General features: G+C 42.9%; 1 protein-coding gene across 6 annotated transcripts in view; it reads right to left on the reverse strand.

The window, feature by feature from the left end:
• Positions 1-26,502, reverse strand: part of FAM124A (family with sequence similarity 124 member A) — a 79,802-nt gene that overhangs the window by 28,964 nt on the left and 24,336 nt on the right. For 4 of the 6 annotated variants that reach the window (XR_005290765.2, XM_038388117.2, XM_038388114.2 and 1 more), the window contains 2 exons: positions 14,519-14,557; positions 1,010-1,749 (listed from right to left, as the gene is read on the reverse strand). Coding sequence is in view for 5 of the 6 variants with exons in the window: in XM_038388117.2 (XP_038244045.1) it covers positions 1,010-1,749; positions 14,519-14,557 (779 nt within the window). In the remaining variant the exon portion in view is untranslated. The remainder of the gene's footprint in view (positions 1-1,009; positions 1,750-14,518; positions 14,558-26,502) is intronic. The other 2 variants (XM_038388115.2, XM_038388119.2) reach the window with 1 other exon arrangement.

A 26,502-nucleotide genomic window follows, 5' to 3' on the forward strand; every position in this document is an offset into this window, starting at 1 on the left:
GTGGATTTTTAAAAATAAAGTGAACATTAATAGTGGGGTGGGCTATTTTTATTAAGCAGAAATATAAATCACAAAATATTTAAGAATAAAAGGTTAAGCCTCAGGAAACCTCTTTAGTGAAGCAGTGGCTTTGAGCACATGGTTAAGCAAAAAGCCGCAATGTGTAACTGTGAAGCAACTGTTCAAACTGTTGTATGTATCTTGATGAAGAGTGCAGTTTTGGAAAGCTTGCTATTTGTTATTCTATTTAACTCACTTGCATATGTTGAAGTGACTCCGAGCTGCCTTAGATACAGTATGGGCACTGTGCCTTTCACAACCTCTCCCCTCCTATAGACCAAACTCTCCATAGAATCTGTCTATGAGTACATGCAGCTTGAGATAAGATGAGTACATGCAGCTTGAGATAAGACTGAGAGGACAGATTGCAGGGAGCATGTCTCCTGAACAGCTCAGGTTGCTTCTCTCTCCTTTTTTCTGGGTCTGATAGCTATTTTGCAGAACAAGATTATTCCTGGGCCATCTATTGAGGTTCAGTTGCTCACGCAGTGTTTTAATACATATGTAAGAAAATAATTTGTACCATCAAAAATTCTGTTTACCGCTAATCAAAAGCTAATAACTAATAGCTATTTTATAAATATGTGTGATCTGTGTACTCATGTTTCTTATAAAAACTGCAAAAACGTGCACCTTTAGCTATCATTTCACAATCTTTCCCGTTTCTATACTTGGCTAATTTCAGTCTCTTCTTTGCTGAACATGGGGCTAAGGGATATCTGAACATCACAGTATCACCTACAGCTGTATTGATTTTTTATATTTTTCCATGCATACAGCATTTTATAAGCTTTCTTTTTAGCAGTATTTTCTTGGGTCTGCCTACCAGGATATTGTTATGGAAGCCCCGCTCTTTATTTGCTGTTCTGGGACAAATTAGCATTCTTATACAAATTAACAAATAGGTTTCTGTTTCATCACATACAAAATTAGAGATATTAGAGAATACCTGCAAAAGGATCTTATTCCCATCATGGTCTTCTGTTTGCCACCTGCCTTCACTGATTGGGCTACAAGGACTGGGCAAGAGAGGAACAAGCTGTCCAACATCTTCTACTCGGAATTCCAGCACCGCTGACTCTGTAGGGGTTGGAATCTGGCCCTTAGGGAGTCTTTTTAAAGAGAACTGAATGTCTATATCCATGTTAGAATAGACAGGAAAGACACAAAAATCTGCCTTTTTCTGATACGCCGGTCTTTTCAGGATTAACTGGTACAGTTTCATAATGTCAACAAAGTTTTCATTCCTGCAGTATATGGCAAAGCGGATAATTTCTCTTCCATAATGCACTGGTCGGATGGCCCACAAAGGGGTCCCATGGGCCAAAGTGAAGAAGTCCTGACTGCATGGCATGTAAGGGAGGAACTTGCTATGCACTCGTTCTGTATGGTGGTAATGCCAAGGTGGTCTCTGAAAGGTTTCATGGAGCTGTAAGATTGGTTCTTCTCTATATTCCTCCTGCAGAAACAGAATGACTGCAAGGGCTGGCTGAGAAACAGCAGCCTTACCAGACTTCCTGTGCTTCCTCGAGACCCGTCTTTCTGAGACTCGGAACAACTGGAGGTCTGGATGGATCCATGCTAACAGTTTATAGATGGCTTGCTGGAGAACTTTGGATTCACCAGGGTCTGTGATTATATGTATACTAACAAGGAAAGGGTCCTGATTGTCTTCCACAGAAAGTTCACCTGATAGTATAAAAAAAAAAACAAAAACAAAATCTGTATTAGGTTTTAAAAATTATTTAGTAATTTCTCATATTGTGACGTGATTTATGTAGGTTTTGAAGGAGAAATACATGAAGTGAGCTGTAGCTCACGAAAGCTTATATTCTAATAAATTTGTTAGTCTCTAAGGTGCCACAAGTACTCCTTTTCTTTTTGCGAATACAGACTAACACGGCTGCTACTCTGAAACCTGTCATTATTCAGTCAGTTACAGTGATTTTTCTATATCAAGCTCGCTTACAATAGTCAGTAATATCTAGAGGTAAATATAGCCATAAATAAAAGAACCTAACAGAAAACAAACTAGTATTTATCAAAACAACATACTGCAATAATTATTAATTTATACTACTCAAAATGGGCTAGGCACTGTACATTCCTGTGTAGAAAGAGACAGCCCCCTGCCAAAGAGTTTACAGTCTGAAAGGCAAAAAAAAAAAAAAAAAAAAAACCCAAAGAATTGGGAGAAAGCAATACAACAAACAAAATGGTCAGGATCAAAATGGATATCTAGCTTGTTCATTCCATGTTTTTTTTTTAATTTGTGCCCCCTGGCTTTGTGCATGGAATTTACACAATGGAATTCTATTCTATCACCTTGCCATTAGTATTTCCCACCAAGTTAGAGTATTCAAAGGGCCTGAAGGCAAGTATCAGAAGATTGTATATGCATAGTGAAGATATCTGCTTAGTAATAGCAAGTAGCACAAACATCATGGTATTCAAAAGCTGAACATCATTCAGGCAAAAATTACTTGTTACCCCTCAAATGCATGAGGGAATCTCTATGATGTAGTCCCTGAAATCTCCCTGACTACAAAGAAGTAGGTTGGGCTAATACCAAATGACAGCTGATTGGAGGTCAGTGGAGATATTGCCAATTTCGCTCTGTTGAAGCTGTGTGTGAAGAGACGTGTATATAAGCAGAGACCCCAGACAGCTCAATAAATCACTTGGCTAATTTAGCTATTTAGTTGAACTTAGGGCTGTAAAGCAATTTAAAAAATTAATCACAATTAATCATGATTAAAAAATTAAACGCTATTAATCGCTCTGTTAAACAATAGAATACCATCTATTGAAATTATTTTTAGATGTTTTCTACATTTTCAAATATATTGATTTCAATTGCAACACAGAATACAAAGTGTACAGTGCTCACTTTATATTTATTTTTTAACAAATATTTGCAGTGTAGAAAACAAAAGAAATAGTATTTTTCAATTCACCTAATACAAGTACTGTAGTGCAATCTCTTTATCATGAAAGTCAAACTTACAGATGTAGCAATATGTACAAAAAACAGCATTCAAATCCAAAACAATATAAAATTTTAGAGCCTACAAGTCCAATCAGTCTTACTTCTTGTTCAGCCAATTGCTCAGAAAACAAATTTGTTTACATTTACAGGGGATAATGCTGCCCATTTCTTGTTTACAATGTCACCTGAAAGCGAGAACAGGTGTTCGCATAGCACTGTTGTAGCCAGCATCACAAAATGTTTAAGAGGCAGATGCACTAAAGATTCATATGTCCCTTCATGCTTCAACCACCCTTCCACAGGACATGCCTCCCTGCTGATGACTAGTTCTGCTCAATAACTATCTAAAGCAGTGCGGACCGACGCATGTTTATTTTCATTATCTAAGTCAGATGGCAACAGCAGAAGGTGGTTTGGGTCTGTAGTGTCTGCATCAAAGTGTTGCTCCTTTAAGACTTCTGAAAGCATGCTCCACACCTCATAACTCTCAGATTTTGGAAGGCGCTTCTTGGTCAAGTGCGGTAGCTATCTTTAGAAATTTCACATTGGTACCTTCTTTGCATTTTGTCAAATTTGCAGTGAAAGCGTTCTTAAAAAGAACATGTGTTGGGTCATCATCCTAGATTGGTATAAACACAAAATATATGGCAGAATGCGGGTAAAACAAAGCAGGAGACATACAATTCTCCCCCAAAGAGTTCAATCACAAACTTAATTAAACACATTTTTTTTTTAACAAGCGTCAGCAGCATGGAGGCATGTCCTCTGGAATGGTGGCCAAAGCACGAGGAGGCATATGAATCTTTAGCACATCTGGCACGTAAATATATTGTGACGCTGGCTACAACAGTGCCATGCAAACACCAGTTCTCACTTTCAGGTGATGCTGTAATTAAGAAGTGGACAGCATTATCTTCTGTAAATGTAAACACACTTGTTTGTCTTAGCCAGGGGTGGGCAAACTACGGCCTGGATCCGGCCCGTAAGGGCTTTGGATCCAGCCCGCGGGATTTCCCCCCCGTGGTGCTGCAGGCCCCACTCCACTCTCAGAAGCGGGGCTGGCACCATGTCCCTGTGGGGTAGAGGGCTCCATGCATTGCCCTTGCCTCCATGCACGGCCCCCCGCAGCTCACATTGGCCGGGAACAGGGAATCGCGGCCAATGGGAGCTTTGGGGGAGGTACCTGGAGGCATGGCAAGGGCAGTGCATGGAGCCCTGTCCCCCCTGCTCTTCCAGAGGCTGAGCAGGGACGTGGCTCTGGCCGCTTCCAGATTGGCACAGTGTGGGGCCAGGCCAGGCGTGCAGGGAGACTGCCCAATCTCCAGCGCACGCCACTGCCACCCCGGAGCCGCTTTAGGTAAGCGGCGTCGGGCCGGAGCCTGCACCCTGAACCCCTCCTGTACCCCACCCCCAACTTCCTGCCCTGAGCCCCCTGTTGCACCCCAAACTCTCCTGCACCCTTGCCCTGAGCCCCATGCACTCCCCACCCCTCCTGCACCCAACCCCCTTTCCTGAGCCCCCTCATACACCCCGCACCCCTCCTCTGCCCCAATCCCTTGCCTTGAGCCCATTCCTGCACACTGCACCCTCTCTCACACCCTGCACTCCCTCCCGCACACCAACCCCCTGCCCCAGCCCTGCATATAATTTCCCCACCCAGCTGTGGCCCTCGACCCAAAAAGTTTGCCCATCGCTGGTCTTAGCGATTGCCTGAACAAGAATTAGGACTGAATGGACTTGTAGGCTCTAAAGTTTTACATTGTTTTGTTTTTTAGTGCAGTTTTTTTTGTACATAATTCTACATTTGTAAGTTTGACTTTCATGACAAAGAGATCACACTACAGTACTTGTATGAACTGAAAAATACTATTTCTTTTGTTTATCATTTTTACAGTGCAAATATTTATAATAAAAACTATATAAAGTGAGCACTGTCCACTTTGTATTCTGTGTTGTAACTGAAATTGATATATTTGAAAATATAGGAAAACGTCCAAAAATATTTAATAAATTTCAATTGGTATTCTATTAACAGTGCAATTTAAACTATGATTAATAATGATTAATTTTTAATTGCAATTAATTTTTTTGAGTTTATCATATGAGCTAACTGCAATTACTTGACAGCTCTAGTTGATATGGTTCTCTTTATTTAGTACTCTGATATTGCCTATATGCATGAGACTGAAGTGGAGACATAATGCCTAAATATGGTAGATTGACCAAGCGTTCCTAAGCTTTTAATTGTGTGGACCACATTTTAATAGCAAGATTATCTTATGGACTGTCTCCCCTTCTATTGGCAACTGTGTGAACTCCTCCTCTCCAGACTGGCAACTGGTAAGTACAGCATATACCAAACATGCATTAACCTACAGGAGATTTGGGCAAATCAAACTGATGATGAGAAATATAGAGGCAGCAAAGTTCTCATGTCTCTGTCATGAAATGGGTGATGAGAAGTGACTGTGCCAAGTGGTTAATGGAAGAGAATAACCACCTGGAGCAAATCAATCACTGGTCATAATAATGTCGAAGGGCTCTCCTGCAGAGAATACTGCACGTGCTATTGCTCCAAGGTATCTATTGCTGATGTCCCTCTACAGGCTAGGAACAGTGGCTCTGAAACAAGAAATGGGAATGGGGACAGAGGGGGAAGGAAATCTAATAAAACCAAAAAGAAAATCATGTGGATTAGTTATACAATATCACTTTTTCTAAGAGTGGAATGCAAGATGTTCAAATCTGTTCTCCCTCCATTTCCTTTGATAGCATCTATGTAACAAAGACTGTAACAAGGGACAGGCCTGATATTTATGCAAATAGATGGCTACAGCTTTGTAAGAAGCCTGGGCAGAAGGATGTGAAGCAAAGAGCTGCCATTCCTGTGGGCTGCTTACTTTGCATTAAAAAAAAAAAAAAAAATTCACTGAGCATGGCCTTTCTCCCCTCTTGTCGCTCAGCATGGTAGAGGGGTGCCGAACGATCTAAAGCATTTTTCAAAAGCCAGGCTTTGTGAGAACCAGCATTGGCATTAGTATTCCAGAGCTATCACCAAATGTACCCGTCAGCACAAGATGCTAAAACAAACAGAAACCATGAACTAAGCCAAAGCGGGAATGAGTAACAAGTAAAAGCTGAAAGAGCTTCCGTATCAACTTTACATTAGCAGGGACACTTCTACTGCAGTACTGGTCCTACCTTTTTCCTGCAAAAGACAGCCTTTTCATTAAGGTGTGGAAAATGTAAACAGGAATATGAGGAGAGTTTGATGGAAACTCTCCTAAGCTGATTACATGGTGTGAACTGCTTCTGTGCTATTAGCAAGGCTTTCTACTTCACCTTGCACTTATCAAGAAAGGGGCAGGGAAAGCACCACCGCTTCTCAAGTTAGTGCAATTCAATTTGCCCTCTGGCAAATTGTCATAGAAGCAAATTGAAGTTCTGCATATATATTAGGCACTCTGTGCAACTGATTAAACCCACCAACAACAAAATGTTGAAACATTTATTTGAACCTAAACTGTACAGTTCTCACAACTGTTCTATTTTTGCCCCAGCAGACGGGAATTGTTTCCTTTTAGGGTAGCAGAAACATTAAAATTGCTAAAAGTGAAATATCAAGATTTAAATAATATTTATATATATTTTAACTTATCTGTTAACTTGTGTTACTACCATCAGCTGGAAGACTTAAAACTGAGATATGTTAGCAAACCGAGAGCCTGATCCCACAAGGGCTGAGTGCCTTCAATGCCCATTAGCTTCAATGGGAGTTCAGGGTGCTCAGCATATTGCAGAACTGGATTCAGAATTTTTCTTTTTCCGCGTCTACAGCTTGATATTCTGTTGCTGTTTGCTTTGTTTAAACTACAGACGTTTATTTATTTCCTGGGCAGAGAAACTGGAGGTCTCATAATGGCAAGGCAGCAGTCCAATTTTCCCTATATTCTCTCATCAGATATTACAAGTATATCTGGTGAGGAATTTTCAACTGGAATAATTTTCTGACAGAAAATGCAGATTCCACAAAAATCAAAACTTTCTATAGAAAATTCTTGATTTTTCCCAAAATTGTTGATTTTTCCATCAGGAAAATTGAAATGAAATATTTTATTTGGGGTCAGTTCAACATGAATATGCATACTGTGTTGTTTGAACTGTCCGATTTTTTCATTGAGACACAGGTCAATAAAACATTAAATTGCATTTTCCTATTAGTTTAGTTCTGGACCCCATTCTTTCCCATGGGCTGGGCTCCCTGGAGAAGTATGAGTCCCATAAGGTGAAGTGTTCATTTCACTCATGCGAGTCAGGTGATTCTGGGTGCATTATGGGAGCCAACCTGGTATATAGCAGGGGAATGGGAGAGGGGGATCATGCTCCTGAATTACAAATCCCATAAGGCAACGTGCCACCATAAGGAAATGGAGTTTAATGTTGAATTACTTGAAACTGTGTTTTGGGAATGTTGACATGTTTCACTTGGATCAAAAATATTTCCAAAACAAAATATTTTGGAATTTCATTCCACAGGAAATTTTGTCTTTTCATCCCATTTTGGGACACAAACAAATCCTGACATGTTAAAATTTCCCCTCGGATGAAAATTCCAAGTTTTGCTCAACTCTAATTACAATGTTGACACTTTATTGGAGTGTTTCTTGAAAGATGTACAGTGAGGCACAGGAAGAAAAGTTATTTTATCAACAAATTGCATCATGTCTTGGATCGCTGTGAGAAAAGAAGTAGTTAATGGTCATCTCTGGCCGTGGCACTACGTTGTCCTTTGATAAGTCACACACTACTAATAAAACAAGCAAGAGGGGAATCACAGCAATAGATTCACCAGCTCCTTCTTCTCCAGGTCAGTGGCATCTGACAAATGAAGTGAGAGCAGTGAGCAGTAATCTATTCCTCAACATACCCTACTTTGCATACTGCCTCCGTTTATTCCAAAGGATGCTTGGGAGCAATGAGAAGTGCCTGGGATGCTCACTACAGCCTGTATGATATGCAGTCTTTTCTGTCAGTCCTCCTCACCACATCTCCTCTAGTAGCAGCAGGTGATGATGCCAAGGTGGAATTTCATCTGTATGTGGCTGTATAGGCAATTCATAGTAATACAAGAGTTTTACATGCAGTTCAGGATGGACAGTCCACATCTGCAGAGCCTCCTATGACAGAGAATTGGTGTGCCTTCCTATGGTCATTTCAGGATAAAAATAAGGATGGTGAGTCAAAATGACACTGATATCTAACAAATCATGCCACTCATCTGCTGCTGGAGATAAAAAATTTCTTCATGGCCCATTAATATGAGCTGGCAGATGACAAGCTGTCATAGTCCTTGGTGCACAGGTTTCAGTTAACACAGCAAAGTCAGTATTGTTACAAATCACACCTAATACCCACCTACGTATTGCATGTGCACATGATTGTCACTCAGATAACTCATTCTCAATCCTGTTGTACTTCTGATGTTGACAGGGGTGGAGTAATTGCAACTCCTGGGGTAAGCCACAACCTCAGATTCTGCTCACCAGGAGGTCCCTACTGCAGCCACATCTTCATGCTTCCAAGTTCTGGCCTTTTCCCTCAGTCTACACTGCTAAAGCTCTCAACTACGCTGTGACAAACTCTGCACTGTTAAGAAAGGGGTTAAAAAGCTGCTCTGGGCCCTCATGGTCCCACTTCAATACATCTGCAAAGCATGCATGGCTTTGCTGAGGTGCTCAAAAGGAGAACAGACCAGCTCAGTAAGGCGGCAGAAGGGGAGCTAACTAAATGATGGCTAAGGTATTTAATGGCACAGCGTTTTTATTCTGTGTTCTACAAAAGCGTACAGCAATCAATTCACTCTTGGGAACAGGCTTCTAAAGCATTGTGTTGCATGGATCTTGGGCCCCAAAATTGTACATGGATGCACCAGGAAAGCAACTCCATAGCATGCGTTACTGCCCCTCATTGTCAAAGTGGTTCCTCAAAGCCTTTCTGATGTTAATAGCAGCCATCTGGGCTCCTCTGACAGCCCTACCATCTGGCTATTCAAACTGTGGAGCCAAGCACTCTGCCTCAGTGCTCTACACCTGAGCAAATATTTCACCCTTAGATTCACACAGATTATGCAAAGTGCAGCACGCGGCTATGACCACAGGAATATTATCCTTAGTAAGGTCTAGCCTGCCATTGAAACACCTCCGGTGAGCTTTCAAATGGCCAAAGGCACATTCGACTACCATGGGGTACCCGCTCAGCCTGTTGTTAAAACGCTCCTTGCTGCTGTCCAGGTGACTTGTGTAAGATTTCATGAGCCAGGGCTGTAAGGGGTAAGCTGGGTCTCCCAGGATTACTATGGGCATTTCCACATCCCCCACTGTGAACTTGTGGTCTGGAAAGAAAGTCCCCGCCTGCAGCTTTCTGTACAGGCCACTTTCCAGACCAGCTTGCATTGATGTCCGTGAAACATCATCGGTGATCCATAAGCACCTGAAACACCATGGAGAGCTATCCCTTCCTATTGATGCATTCAGAGGCAAGGTGGTCTGGTGCTAAAATTGGAATGTGTGTGCCATTAATTGCCCCGCCACAGTTAGGGAAACCCATCTCTGCAAAGCCATCCACTATTTCATGCACATTTCCCAGAGTCACGGTCCTATGCAGCAGGATGTGATTTATTGCCCTGCACACTTGGAGTAATACGGTCCCAACAGTGGACTTTCCTACTCCAAACTGATTTGCAACTGACCGATAGCAGTCTGGATTTGCCAGCTTCCACACAGCGATTGCAACACGCTTTTCTACCGAAAGGGCAGCTCTCAATCTGGTGTCCTTGCATCGCGGGTCGGGGGACAGCTCACCACATAGCTCCCTGAAGGTTGCTTTACGCATCCTAAAGTTCTGTACCCACTGGTCGTCATCCCACAACTGCACGACAATGTGATCCCTCTGCGAATGCGCAAAGCACTGATAAGTTGCTGCCGTTCATATCACACTCAGGTGCCTGTGATTCATCCTCTGCTAACTTTGCGAGTAACTCTGCAAGTAGCTGTGTTGCCATGCGCGATGTCCTCATGACGGCTAACAGCGCATAGGAGAGAAGTGCGGGAATCCATCCTCTCTCACTGCAGATGCTGGCAAACACGACAAAAGAATGACAGTTGGAAAAACGGAGCAAAAGGAAGCCAGAGACATTTGGAGGGGTGGGACACAAAGCGGTGCATGATGGTACATTTTGCACATCCCAGGATGCACCGCGCTCCGTTTCCGCATTCCCACAACACCTAGTGACGGATGGTGTTGCTAGGCACTGTGGGACAGATACCCACAGTCCATTGCTCTCGCCATCAACAAAGGTGCCCTGAACTGTGATCTGTTGACAGATGGAGCAAATACAGACACGCTTTGGAGACTTGGCTTTTGTCGATTTTTCCTTGTCGACAATAGTTTCATCAAAAAAACTTGCCAGTGTAGACAAGCCCTTAGATTCATAGATTCCAAGGCCAGAAGGGATCACTGTGATCATCTAGTCTGACCTCTGGTGTGACATAGGCCATAGAACTTCCCCAAAATAATACCTGACCCTAGAGCACTCTCAGCTCCTGGGAAAAAAGACTCACAACACTCAGAATGTCTCAGACTTTACCTTTGATTTCAGTTTTTAATGTCTTTACTTCGTGCACTGAAAAAAGAGAGAACGTGTAGGAAGTGAAACAGGAAAGCACCGGTAGCACTTTTGGTTGCAGTACTTTGCTGCCTGCTGCTGGGCCCTGGTTGGAACCTGATGGAGTGGGTGGGCCTGGGCTCCCCTCCAGCCCCTAGGGACTGCAGAAGGCAGAAAGCCAACCCTGATAGGGCGAAGTCTGGAAGAGAGAAGGACCTAAAGCCAGAAGAGTCAAAACCCTGAGACTTTGACCAGAGGATGCCTGAAACCCCTAACCTGACCATAGGGCTATCCTGTGCCTGACTTTTTATGTACCCTGAAAGGGGTATATATAAATATGTGACCTGACCTGGCCTGGCCACAAGGCTGAGTCACAAGAAAGGGGCAGACCATTGCAGGAAAGCCTGTTAGCAGGCATGCCAGGAAAGAAGAGGTAAGCCCGCTCACCTACGTTTCAGCCACCAAGGGCACCTGTGGTGAGTGAATGTCACGCAGGCCTTTATCATTTCTGCCTTGACTGCAACATCCTGCTCTGGTTTTTCTGACACTAATCTCAGCCCACTCAAATCCCTTCAATAGGCTACTGCTAAGATCATCTTCTTGGCTTGTCATCCTAACCACATCACCCCTTTTCCAAATCCCTGCCCCTTCTCCATCACTTCAAATACAAGCTTTATGGCCTTACCTTCAAGGCCATTCACAACTTAACTCCTCCCTACATATCCATTTTTGTATCGCATCTTGTCATGTTCGCTCCCTTCCTCTTCCGTTCTGCCAACAATGCCAGCCTTGACTGCCCAATCGATTGCTTCACCAGCTAACACCATCACACTTCCTTTCATGCCATGCATTCTGTGAGGAACACTCTTCCTGAGCTAAGAGCTACCCACCTTCCTTCAAATCCCTCCAGTTCCACTTCTCCTGTCATTCCTTTGATAAATTGCTGACAATTGCAAGCCAGGGAGCCAGTAGGGATTGTCCAGATCATTATATCTATTAAAAAAAAACAAAAAAAACCCAACGACCCAAATTCAATCTTCAAATTGTGTGCATAGATCTCCTATTATTATCCAGGGTTCAAAAAAGAACTAGATAAATTCATGGAGGATAGGTCCAACAATAGCTATTAGCCAGGATGGTGTCCCTAGCCTCTGTTTGCCAGAAGCTGGGAATGGGCGACAGGGGCTGGATCACTTGATGATTGCCTATTCTGTTCACTGGGGCACCTGACATTGGCCACTGTAGCACCTTAAAAAAAAAAAAATCACTCACAAAAGTCCAACATCCTTGCCTTTAGCATGTTGGTAACTGGGCAAATATATTACAAAGCTCTTAGAAATTACACATGAAAAAAAGACTTATTCAAGTCCATTCACCTGCAAGGGCAAACTATGCTCCCAACACAAAATGTATCAGGTATTAAACTTCTACTACATTGTGTATTCTAACTGTGTGTCATTTTATATAGCTTGTACATACCCACATGAACACAATTTATTGGAGCAAATAGGATTTGACACACACCTACCTAGTGTTCACTTGGAAAAAAAGGTGTATTCTTAACTCAAGTTAGCAAACTTGAGGTAAAATCCTAGTGATAACAAGGCAGTTTGTAGTTTTCACACATTAGCAGGCCAAATTAAATCCTAGGCTCCCAACAGCCTTTCACTAGATTTGCTAGTTCGCGTGGAAACTACAAGCTGTCTTGTCTTCACTAGGATTTTACCTTGAATTATTTAACTCAAGTTAAGAACATACTGTTTATTCCTAATGAATACACTACCATATAGCTCAACCCACAGAATACAGCAGGAGAGAGGAAGAATGGCACTACAGTGATGAGTGCAACTGAAAAGCTTGTATGTAATGAGATCATCAGATTAGAATAAGAATTTATACTACCTATGTAACTCAAGCCAGTCCCACACCCCTCATCCTCCTCAGCTCATATCTTCTTCTAAATAAGAAATTACTAAAGAGAAATTAATGTAAGACCTGCAGAATACTGATTTCTATTGGTGTATAGGTGCTCAGGTCAGTGGAATACTTCAGAACATTTACTCCAATCAAGCACAGTGTAAAAAGTAATACTGATCTACTTGAAGAACATGCATTTACATGCGAGTTCTGCTCTCTTGATGCACAGAGTGTGATGTGTGTACATCACATACATAACACTGGACTAATGGAAACTGTCTTAAGAACCTCTATTTTCAGATTTCAGAGTAGCAGCCGTGTTAATCTATATTCGCAAAAAGAAAAGGAGTACTTGTGGCACCTTAGAGACTAACAAATTTATTTGAGCATAAGCTTTCATGAGCTCCGTGATGCATCCGATGAAGTGAGCTGTAGCTCACGAAAGCTTATGCTCAAATAAATTTATTAGTCTCTAAGGTGCCACAAGTACTCCTTTTCTATGCAATGGTGTGGATTGCACTCTCAGCAAATTTGCGGATGATACTAAACTGGGAGGAGTGGTAGATACGCTGGAGGGGAGGGATAGGATACAGAAGGACCTAGACAAATTGGAGGATTGGGCCAAAAGAAATCTAATGAGGTTCAATAAGGATAAGTGCAGGGTCCTGCACTTAGGATGGAAGAATCCAATGCACCGCTACAGACTAGGGACCGAATGGCTCGGCAGCAGTTCTGCGGAAAAGGACCTAGGGGTGACAGTGGACGAGAAGCTGGATATGAGTCAGCAGTGTGCCCTTGTTGCCAAGAAGGCCAATGGCATTTTGGGATGTATAAGTAGGGGCATAGCGAGCAGATCAAGGGACGTGATCGTTCCCCTCTATTCGACACTGGTGAGGCCTCATCTGGAGTACTGTGTCCAGTTTTGGGCCCCACACTACAGGAAGGATGTGGATAAATTGGAAAGAGTACAACGAAGGGCAACGAAAATGATTAGGGGTCTAGAGCACATGACTTATGAGGAGAGGCTGAGGGAGCTGGGATTGTTTAGTCTGCAGAAGAGAAGAATGAGGGGGGATTTGATAGCTGCTTTCAACTACCTGAAAGGGGGTTTCAAAGAGGATGGCTCTAGACTGTTCTCAATGGTAGCAGATGACAGAACGAGGAGTAATGGTCTCAAGTTGCAATGGGGGAGGTTTAGATTGGATATTAGGAAAAACTTTTTCACTAAGAGGGTGGTGAAACACTGGAATGCGTTACCTAGGGAGGTGGTAGAATCTCCTTCCTTAGAGGTTTTTAAGGTCAGGCTTGACAAAGCCCTGGCTGGGATGATTTAACTGGGACTTGGTCCTGCTTTGAGCAGGGGGTTGGACTAGATGACCTTCTGGGGTCCCTTCCAACCCTGATATTCTATGATTCTATGATTCTATTTTCAGAGGTCTTCTGTCATTGGCACAAAATAGCAAGCAGTTCTGCCCACTTTAGTGCTTGTGGGTCAGCAGTTAGCATGGGACCAGATTACCCTTCCTTGCTTCATTCCATGGCTTTAACCATTTGGACAGATGTCACACGCTTTTAAAATCATTTTTAGCATCATTTCAGCTGAGCTTGGATTTTCAAGGAAGACCTTTTTTGTAACCCTTAATTCAATGACAAATCTTTCTACCTACTTATTCACAGTATTTTGGAAGCTGCAGCAATGATACTGCCATATAAGAAAACATAAACCAGGAGACTTAAATATATAATTTTCTTCTGCAAGACATTTTTAGCATCTTTCTTACTATAACATTAGAGTGCCATTCAGTACCTTTACTGTACTTAGGGATTTATTCAGGTTTCTTACAAGCCAAATTTTGATTGTTGGCAAGGAAGAGGAGCAATTTGCTTACTTGTTTTTGGATTTACAGCATGGGTCCTCAATGCGGTTGCTGCAAAAAAAATACAGGAGGTGGGTCACAGTCAGCCTTCCATTCTTTATGGTTAGATGGGAGGGGAGCCTCACCAGCATTTTGTCTGTTATAACATGACATTAGGGTATGGAAAACCCTCATTGAGGACCACTCATTTAGAGATCAGATATACAACTTGTGATGCTCTCTCTGGGTGCCCAGGGCTCATTACTCCCCTATCTACAGTGAGAGGAACACTTGCTGATACTTAACTGGGTGTCAACTCCCTGACACCTCTAGTCTGTTAGCCACCCAAACAATCTCCTCTGGGTTCTGCCAACCTTTACTTTGCCCTGCAGGATAACAACGGGTGTACCACAGCTCCCATTCCCCTCTGAAAGCATCCCCTACCATGTCCAGCCCTTACCCACGGGACAGTCATAGAAATTACAAGAGAAGCTGTCCCCACAAGAACAGTGCACACACACCTTGTTTGGTTCAACTGAAGCTCATCTCAAATATAACATCATAGCACTGAGATACATTTATAGTGAAAACAAATGATAAATGTATTATCAAGAGCTAAGTTTTAAGAGACAGTGAATAAGGATAATGGAAACAGAAATGAAAACATATAGAACAAAATCATAAAACACAAAGCTGGGTCTACACTAATCGATGGTTACCTTTCCTATATAATAAAGGAGTTTTCTCCCAAGGATTCAGTCTTTTGCAGAGCTCGCTGGTTTTCTGGCAAACCACGATCCAAGCATTCATGAACACCCCTGCTGCTCAGGCCTCCTTGCATTCTATTTATATTCTTCGAAGTTCACACCCACCCCACAACCAGAGTATAGTCTCCAGTGTTTTTGCATCCCCCTGTTTACTTTGTATGCAGATTTGGCTTCCATTTGGCTCAGAACTAAGGCTGTTGATTAATCGTAATTAACTTATGCGATTAATTAAAAAAAATAATCACGAGTAATCACGCTGTTAAACAATAGAATACCAATTGACATTTATTAGATATTTTTGGATGTTTTTCTACATTTTCAAATATATTAATTTCTAATACAACACAATTCAAAGTGTACAGTGCTCACTTTATATTATTTTTATTACAAATATTTGCACTATAAAATGATAAACAAAAGAAATAGTATTTTTCAATTCACCTCGTACAAGCACTGTACTGCAATCTCTTTATCGTGAAAGTGAAACATACAAATGTAGATTTTTTTTTGTTACAGAACTGGCCTCAAAAACAAAACAATGTAAAACTTTAGAACCTACAAGTCCACTCAGTCCTACTTCTTGTTCAGCCAATTGCTAAGACAAACAAGTTTGTTTTACATATACGGGAAATACTACTGCCTGCTTCTTTTTTATGTCACCTGAAAGCGAGAACAGGTGTTTGCATGACACTTTTGTAGCCGCATTACAAGATATTTATGTGCCAGATATGCTAAAACATTCATATGCCCTTTCATTCTTTGGTCACCATTCCAGAGGACATGCTTCCATGCTGATGATGCTCGTTAAAAAATAATGCGTTAATTAAATTTGTTACTGAACTCCTTGGGGGAGAATTGTATGCCTCTTGTTCTGTTTTATCTACATTCTGCCATATATTTCATGTTAAAGCAGTCTTGGATGATGACCCAGCACATGTTCATTTTAAGAACACTTTCACAGCAGATTTGACAAAACACAAAGAAGGTACCAATGAGAGAGTTCTAAAGATAGCTATAGCACTCAACCCAAGGTTTAAGAATCTGAAGTGCCATCCAAAATCTGAGAGGGATGAGGTGTGGAGCATGATTTCAAAAGTCTTAAAAGAGCAACACTCAGATGCGGAAACCACAGAACCCGAACCACCAAAAAAGAAAATCAACCTTCTGCTGGTGGCATCTGACACAGATGATGAAAATGAACATGTGTGGGTTCTCTCTGCTTTGGAGCATTATCAAGCAGAACCCATCATCAGCATGGACACATGTCCTCTGGAATAGTGGTTGAAGCATTAATGGACATATGGATCTTTAGCACATCTGGCATGTAAATATCTTGCAACGCTGGCTACAACAGTGCCATGTGAACACCTGTTCTCATTTTCAGGTGAGATTGTAAACAAGAAGCGGGCTGTATTATCTCCTGCAAATTTTAACCAAACTTATTTGTCTGAGCGATTGATTGAAGGAGGACTGAGTGGACTTGTAGGCTCTAAAGTTTTACATTGTTTCATTTTTGAATGCAGGGTTCTTTTGTACATAATTCTACATTTGTAAGTTCAACTGTCAAGATAAAGAGATTGCACTAAAGTACTTGTGAATTGAAAAATACTATTTCTTTTTGTATTTTAAAGTGCAAATATTTATAATCAAAATAAATATAAATATAAATGGAGCACTGTACACTTTGTATTCTGTGTTGTAATTTAAATCAATATATTTGAAAATGTAGAAAGCATCCAAAAATATTTAAATAAATGGTATTCTATTATTAACAGTGTGATGAATTGCAATTATTTTTTTTATTGCGCGATTAATCGCGATTAATTTTTTTAATCACTTGACAGACCTACTCACTAGGCTTAATTAACATAGCCAACAGCAAGACAGGTGAATCAATTTTCTTTGTCTGGCAAAACCTGTTTGACAACCCTACCTGGGACACTCTCTCTAAAACTTATTTTCAATACATATACACAACTCCTTAAATATCATTCAGACATACATCTCACAATAATTATGAGCTTTGGTATGACATAAGCTTTTATTAGATACCTCACTTGACCCTCTCTGGATAAATTATTATGAAGGAAATGTATTTGGTGTAGTGAGTTTGTCATCACTGTCAAGAGTTACTGTTACAGAACAGTGATCCCTTTTGCCTTTTGGCACTGAGGGGTTCTTACGGTCACACAATTATTAAGGTATGAGACATTTAAACAAAACATTGGTGTTTTTCATAGCCACGTGCATAACTTTAAGCAAGTGAATACAGCATGTACTTAAACTCTTTGCTCAAGCAGGGACTTTGTTGTTATCTTAGAAAGGTCAGAGATAGAGCTTTGAATTGAACATAGACTGCCTATATCCCAGGCTACAGCCTTAACTACAACGCCATCATTCCTCTATGACCTGGGGTCAGTCACCTCATGTGTCCATGCCTCAATTCTTTCCTCTCACCCATTGTATGTCTTATCTAGTTAGATCATAAGTTCTTTGGGACATGTCTGTCTTTAATTGTTTTTGTACGTGCAGATATTTCATCTCTAATTCCCAGGAGTCTATATTACCACACACAATGACATATCTCAGGGTCCCTAGCACAATGGGAACTCATCTTGGTTGGGGACTCTAGAGGCTTGTAATACAAATAATCAACAACACCACCACGATAGCTTAGGAGATGTTTCCAGGCATTCTATGCCCAGCAACGGTGACATATAAAGATTTCCATGCTGTATATGACAGACAGGGCTCCACTCACATCCTCTGATGATTGGGAAGGGTCAACAGGAAGGATGCTGGAGCCAGTGGGTGAGATCTGCTGCTGCTGGGAGTAGAAGAGGTAGAGAGCTTGCAAGCTGCGAATGGTCAGAAACCACAGTCAAACATGGAGGAAGTTGGGACGGCAATTCAAGAGATGGCAGCTAGGACAGCAAATCAAGGGCTGAGTTGAAACGAGTGACACTGACATTTCTTGGGGCAGTGGAGCCAAAACTAGACACTTTCTTCCTGTATTCAACCATCAGTTCTTCTACTTCAAGCCTGGTGGAATTTGATGAACAGGAACATGGTTTTAGCATAGCTGCATATTGCTAGTGTGTGACTAGCAACGACACTTCTGTTCGTCACACAGCCTGTGAGAGTTTACAGTGCCCTTTACCCCTAGCAGTATGTCACAAGCCAGGATAGAGGTGAAGAAGATACCCTCCTCACATTTTCCCCACAGAGTTGAACCTTCACTCTCAGTCTTTTACTGCAACTTTTTAAACATATTGTCTGAGTTCTTAATGTTGACAGAGGCTGCAGACTGACTTCCAGATTACTTGGTTCCAATTTCCTCTCCCCACATTTTAATTAGTCTTCTTTTTATAGTAATAACTTCCGGAAATGCATCATGCTAATATAAAGCCCACCATGAAATTATTTTTACAATGGTATTTAGCAGAGCCTCTTACTAGCAATTCTTAAAAGATCTGTGGAAAAATGAAAAACAATATGGAAAGATTTCTGCTTATTGTAGAAAAAGGAGGGTGAAATCTGCAGAGATTTCTTCATTTGCAGCAGGAAAGAAAATCCATAACAAAGTTATTCCTTTACATGTCTGCTGAGATATCAGAGGAAGGTAAATGCATATTTAATACAGAATTTAATGCATCTGACAGCTGGTTTGAACCAACTGAACTTGCAGTGGGCAGCTATCTTAGGAAGATTATTTTTGTGACATGGGTCTTTAAAGGCTAAGTCAAAACCATGCCCCACTGTCCCAGCTTGGTTTTCATCACTGTTAGCAGTTACATGAAGGCAGCCAGGCTTTGAAGTGACACGAGAGGAGGAAGGCCATCTCTCTTTGTATGCTATCATTTCTGTCTGCCTATAAATACATGCACTACTGCAGCTCCTCGAGCCTGTCACCACACTGTAGGTTATCTCTGCAACCAGAAGGGCTAAAGCTTTGTCTTTTAGTGAAAAGATCTAATTCTGGAGAATACATAGAAATCTACAGAGATTTTGCTGTGCTGTATATTTATACACTCTTTGCCTCAATGTAATGCAAACTCGAAGGAATTAGAGGTGAAGGAACTTGAGGACAGTGACTCCATCCTCCAATAAGTAAAGGGCATAGTTCTCAGATACTAAACTGATCCTACACTTTCCTTTCCAAAAGGCCTCCTTTTCTCTCCACTTTTTCTTTTGGCAATGGATGCAGAACAGAATAGAATTTCTGTCAGCTGGCAATATAAAAACCATCTGGTCTCGCCTATCAAAGTGAAGGGGAGAAAGGGGAAGCAGAGAAAGAGACAAAATTGGAGGGCAGAAAAGAGAAACTGCATTTGCAAGTGAATCATTAAAAAAATAAATATGACAAGCTCTCTTTTCTAACTACTGGTGTGGGCGTGTCCTACCTGGAAGACTGGAGCCACAAGGAGGCCTGGTCTACACTACAAACTTAGATCGATATAAGTCATGTTAAGTTGATCTAATAATGTATGTGTCTACACTACCAAGTTCCTTCTGCTGACCTAAGTGGCCTGTAAAGTGGACTTCTGTACTCCACTTCCGTGAGAGGCGTAGCGCTTGATTCAACATCCAGGGGTTGACATGGGGATAGTGTAGACACTGCATTGTGTAATTTGAATGAATTGGCCTCCAGGACGGGTCCCACAGTGCTGCCCGGTGACCGCGCTGGAGAGTGCTTTCAACTCCACTGCACGTCAGCCAGGTACACAGGAAACAGCCGCACCCCTGTTAAAGCCCCAAGAACTTTTGAATTTTCGTTTCCTGTTTGATCAGCATGGAGAGCTTGCCAGCACAGTTGATCATGGAGACTCAAGACCGCAGACGCGCTTCAGCATGGAGTACACAGGAGGTGGTGGACCTTATTGCTGGGTGGAGAGAAGTGTGTTTGTGCAGGCAGAGCTCCAATCCAGCAGAAGAAACGCTGACATATATGCCAAGATTGCACAGGGCATGGGGGAAAAAGGCTACACCAGGGACACACAGCAGTGCCGCATGAAAATAAAAGAGTTTCAGCAAGCATACCAGAAGACAAGGGCAGCGAACTGTCATTCTGGTTCTGCCCCCCAGACATGCCATTTTTATGAGGAGCTGCATGGGATTCTTGGCAGCGAGCCCACCACTGACCCAAAACACTCCATGGATACCTCCCAGGACCCCCGGATGACCTCGAGCAACAATGAGGAGAACATTGTTGATAACGATGAGGAGAATGCGTGGCAGGCAAGCGGAAGATCCATTCTTCCTGACAGCCAAGAATGTGATGCCAGGGAAGGTACCTCTGGTGAGTACACATTTCCAATCAAACTGTAGGGGTTACATGCTATTATTTTTTATGTTTAATCTGAACAAAAAAGTAGGTGTAGTGGGTATCAGTGGCCGCTGCAGCTACACAGAGGGTGCGCTCCGAAAAAGACTGTTTATGTGCATGGCGATGGCTCGTGAATCCTCCAGGGAGATCTCTAGGAAGCTTTCATGGAAGTATTCTGCAATCCTTTGCAGATGGTTTCTGCAGTAGGACGCTTTTCCACATTACTCCACTATTAACTCTGCAGGCATCATTGCAGCACACAGCATTGCAGCATAAGACCAGGTCTGTTCCCAGATGCTTGCAGCATCTACTCCCTTGCCGCCTCTTTTACCCTCAAGAGAATGATATCGCATAGGGAAATGGGGGAAGTTTTCAATGCTAGCCGTTGAACCGCAAATAATTCACCCTTTGGTGAAATCTGAGTCACACCACCACGCTTTCCCAAACATGCCATGGTTGTGATTGGAAGGGATCATCTTTTAATGCTGCTTGCAATACACAAGGTGGGGAGGGGTGTCGGTTGCCTGTTTGTCTCCCTTCCCACATAACCCAGTGCCGCTTTTGTAAAAAACAAACTATCTCGGGGGTCTTTACACTGGTGCCTGTCCTCAAGCACCATCCAGGTTGCTAGGGGAAAAAGGGGCTTTTCTCAAGTTCCAACCTGTGATCCCAAGGACGTCTTGTGCTGCTGCTTTTGTGAAGACATCTCGTCCATGCCTCGTGGCCTTACTCACCATGGCTGGAGCAGCAAACCACCTCTTGCAATAGCCAGCGCTTGTGATTACATTGTGGCTTGCAGGGAAGTGTATTGAGGGGTGTTTTTTTATAAAAAAAAAATTAACCTTGCACCAGAAACAATGTATGCAGTCAGTGCTACCTTTGTGCTTTGCATTCCTAGCAGCTGAAACCTTGTCTGTAGGTGCATCCTCCAAACCGGGACAGAGACTTTCCCAGATTAGAAGGCAGAAAAAGAAGACTTGCAAGAACATGTTCAATGAGTTAATACGCGCCTCTGAGAGAGACAAGACAGAGCTCAAAGCATGGAGGATTACACTGTCTGATAATCGGGACAGGGAAGACAAGAGAGCATGCAGGGAACAAGAGCATGCCACACAGGAAAAGATGCTGTGGATTATGAAGGGGCAATCAGACATGTTGAGGTGTCTGGTTGAGGTTCAAGAAAGGAAGTTGGATGCTAGAGTCCCTCTGCAGCCTATGCTGAACCTGCTGCCATCACCACCCAGTTCTACATCCTTCTTCCACAAACATCCCATGGGGCGCGGGCCAGGGGGAGGTCAATATCCCTTGCAAACAATATCAGGGGAGGGTACAAGGACCAGAAGGTGCCCATTCCCACACCTTTGATTGTTATTGCAGTGCATCTGTAAGAAAGCTTTTCTAGTTTCCCCCTCCTCCCCAGTGTTATCAGCCTTTTGCCCCAGGTTATCTACTTTCCTTTGCCGTCTCTGTGTGTTTGTGTGCATAATAAAACTTTACAGATTGAGGAGAAAAGGCTCCGTCTTCACTCAACACATGGAGGTTGGTGGGGTTGGAGTTTACAGGGGATAAAATGCAATGGAGGGGACAGTTTGGTAAGGAACAACACAGACAAGTGTCACATTACTCTGGCTCATTGCTGAAATTGTTTGTCAAAACCTCATGGAGACGCAGAGCCCTTTGATGTGCTCTTCTTATTGCCCTGGTGTCTGTCTGACAGACAATTTTGAGCAGCCAATCTGCCTCAACAGCCCACCCTGGTGGAAGCTTTTCTCCCTTTGTTTCACAGATATTATGGAGCACACAGCAGGCAGCAGTAATAATGGGGACATTACTACATTAGACCTCAGTGAAAACAAACAAACAAACGATGCCAGCAACCTTTTAAATGTCCAAAGGAACATTCCACCACCATTCTGCACTTGCTCAGTCTATGATCCTTACTGGTCCTTACTGCTGTCCAGGCTGCCAGTGTATGGCTTCATGAGCCATGGGAGCAAGGGATAGACTGGGTCTCACAGGATCACGAGTGGCATTTCAACATCACCAATGGTTATTTTGTAGTCTGGAAAGAAAGTCCCTGCTTACACCTTTCTGAACAGACATGTGTTCCAAAAGATGCGTGCGTCATGCTCCTTTCCCAACCATCCCATGCTAATGTTGGTGAAATGGCCCCTGTGATCCACCAGCGCTTGCAACACCATTGAAGTACCCCTTTCAGTTTATGTACTCTTTGGCAAGGTGGTCTGGTGCCAAGATCGGGATATGTGTTCCATTGATTGCCCCACCGCAGTTGGGGAACCCCATCATGGCAAAACCATCCACTAGGTTCTGCACATTGCCCATAGTTACTACCCTTCTTAGCAGAAGTCAGTTAATGGCCCTAGAAACTTGGATCAAAACAGATCTCACGGTAGATTTACCCACTCCAAATTGATGCCCCACTAACCGGTAGTAGTGTGGAGTTGCAAGTTTCCACAGAGCTATTGCCACTCACTTCTCCACTGTCAGAGCAGCTCTCATTTTAGTACTGCTGCACTTCAGGGCTGGGGAAAGCTCTTCACACAGTTCCTGGAAAGTGGCTTTACACATTCAAAAGTTCTACAGCCACTGATTGTCATCCCATAGCTGCATAATGATGCAGTCCCACCAGTCAGTGCTTGTTTCCTGGGCCCAGAAACGGCGCTTAACTGTGTCAAGGTGATGCGTGATTGTTGCCAGCAACTACGAATTGCTCCGTTCTATGTCTTCCAGCAGGGCTGCTTGTGTGACATCACATTGTTCCAAGTAGCGGCTCTTGTATCAGCTGTGTAAAAACTTCAGGATAAGGCGCAAGGTGTTTGTAATGTTCACAACAACAGTGTACAGCTGAGTGGGGTCCATACTTACCATGCTATGGCATCTGTGTAGGTAACCCAGGCTTACGAAAAAGGCTTGGTTTGTTTGCCATTGATTTCAGGGAGAGAGGGAGGTAAGCGTATCATGGGAGGCTAATGCCATATTCCCATAACCAGCTGTGCCAATGTTTTGATCCCATAAGGCATTGCAAGTCCAACCCAAAATTCCACTCAGCTATGTGCACTGTGGGGTAAATACCCACATTGCAGTGCTCTGTGCGTCGATGCAAGCCCTGCTAGTGAGGATGCACTCCACTGACACAATGAGTGTAGTGTGGACACGCAAGATTAACTTGCTTAAATCGGAGGCTTGATGTCGATTTACATAAAGTCGACTTAACTTTATAGTGTAAACATGGCCGAAGATACAAACACAACATGATTAAGTATTCTCAATATATTGAGACTTTTACTGTTCCTTTGAGAATGGATGTTGTAAACTACTGCAATGAAGTGCTGAGATAGTGGTATCAACTATGACTAATGAGGAACCTTTAAACAAACACAAAAGGTCCCTCTACCACACATTGGTAACCTAAAAATTTATTTTAATTAGTTAACTGACTGCAAGGATTTATGGGGCTTGAACTTTGGGCCACAGGTCACACTTCCACGCTACTCCCGGACAGCCTCGGTAGAGCCACTATAAACACACCATAAGTCCCGGGAGACCAGTCACTGCAGAAGTGCCACCCACAGTAGAGCTGATTAGAAGCTCCTCCAATGACCTCTGATTGGCCCAGGCCTGGTTCTGAGTCTCAGTTTGGATTCATGGCTCTGACTCTGGTTTGACCCTCGGCTCTGGCATCCAGCTTCTGACTCTGGTTCTGACACTTGTTTCCGTTTCCCAATTCCTGACTCCTGCTCCAACCACAGGATCTGACTACCCTGTTCATGACACTGACAATTTAGATCATGTTTCATGGGTGTTAACTGTGATGCTGGCAAACTAGGTGCCAGCTCATGCCAAGGCTCTCATGTTTCAACTGTGCACTGACAAATATATAGATATTGTTAAAATAAGCTGAGTTATAAAAATGTGCTTAATGTTTAGACTTTATGAAATGCTTGTAAGATGTTGTATGCATTAATCTCACTTCTACTATCTGTATCCCATGTTATAAGGTAATATTTAAGTGTTTGCATTGTAATCCTCTGCAACTGTGTAAATCACCAGACAGGAGAGACACATGAATTAGTGTGAAATGTTGGCTTCTAACAGAAGGTGTTTGGGCCTTCTCTGTTGGGCAAGGCCTTCATCACCAGACAAAAGAGACTTTCTTGATTGCTCCCGGCCCCCCAACTCTCCATGAAGAGGAGATATGCAAGTGAATTCCTTCCATCAGCTAAGTTTGCAATTAGAAGCAGAAGGGACGAAGGAATAAAGTGCCCTAATGAGGCAGAACTGTATCTCTATGCTGCTTGGACTCTGGGAGGCAACGTTTTCTAGGCATAAGCAAGAGATCCCCAGTGTTTAGCCTCAGTTAGCCATAAGGGACAGAGAGCGCTTGCTTATTATTGAAGCTTCTAGTACCTTCTGAAACTTAAGATTCTAACTCAATTGTGAATGTATGTTTACCTGCTTTAACCTCACAAATAACTCATTTTCTTTTTCTAGTTAGTAAATCTTTACATAGTTTATTACAGAATTGGCTATAGGTAAGGCTAAGATTTTGTCATGGTTATTTTTAGTAAAAGCCATGGACAGGTCACAGGCAATAAACAAAAATTCATGGAAGCTGTGACCTGTCTGTGATTTTTGCTGCTGAGGCGCCATGTTGGCTAGGTGGCTAGGATAGGGAGCTGCAGGGTTCTCTCACCCCACTCCCTGCAAGACTGTCCCCAGTTGCTGGAACACTAAGGAGGGCCCCCTGAGAAGGCTGTGACCTGTTGCTGGAAACCTGCCAGGGCCCTACTGGCTGCCAGCTCCAGTCCCACAGACCCAGGGGCTGAAGCAGAAAATGTCACGGAAGTCTCGGCTTCAGTGACCTCCGTGACATAAACGTAGCCTTAGCTATAAACATTGTCTTTGGTGTGAGATCTGAGGTGCAACTGACCTGGGGTCAGTGACTGGTCTTTTGCAACTGGAAGTAACCTGAATATTGTTGTGATTTTTGGTGTAAGAGACCATTTATCACAAAGACAATCTTACCTGGCTGACAAGATAGATCAGTGTACCTAAGGAGACTGTCTGTGACTCCATGTTAAGGCTGCTATAGAGCTTGAGGAGTTTGCACTTGATACTTGATACTTTTGGTTGGTGAAATCTAAGTATAGAATTCACAACCAATTTGGGATTTGTGCCCTGCTTCTTAACAGTCTGCTCTGAAGTTGGTACTCATGTTCTTGCGCCACTGCCAGACAGCTTACACTAGACAACTGGAGGTTTGGGGGGTGGAAGCAGGTCTTACCCCACCTTTCAAGGATCTGTCCCCATCAGAGCACTCTCTTTGGATGTTACTTGGAAAGTGCACTTGCACAATACAGTCCGTATAGCAGGAGCTCTGAACCCTCTGGCCAAGGCCTTCTGGCCCTCCTTTTTGACTCTCAGGTGAAACAAACAAACAATCCAAAGTCAGCAAAAGAAGTTAAACGAAGGGGCAAAGAAAACCACTAGCTTCCTTCCTCAGAGTCCACTGGGACTCCAGCACAAGTTATAGGGTACAGTCTCTTCCCACGCTTAGCAGAGGAGATCTGTTTTCCTTTTTATGAGGGCAGAGGTTCTGTTGGCTATCAGACCTCTTCCGGGGAGCTGGGAAACTTAACAACCAGCTCCCTTCCAGGGCTGCCCACTGATGAGTGGTGTTCCCTTCTTCTAAACTCCCCCTTTATGCCTGGCATGACTCGTAGGTACAGCAGGACATGGCTACTCAAGCCTACAGCAGCTCCTTACCCCCTTCCATGTTGGCGCAGGATTTATACAGCCTGTTTTCCATCCCCCCCCCCCAAAAAAAATTAGAGATTGCATTAACAAGGGAAACACTGAGTTTGGAACAGAAGCTAGTTTATCTCACTTGATTAAAAGTGAAC

Source organism: Dermochelys coriacea, chromosome 1 (genome assembly GCF_009764565.3).
Source record: "Dermochelys coriacea isolate rDerCor1 chromosome 1, rDerCor1.pri.v4, whole genome shotgun sequence".
Lineage (NCBI taxonomy): Eukaryota > Metazoa > Chordata > Testudines > Dermochelyidae > Dermochelys > Dermochelys coriacea.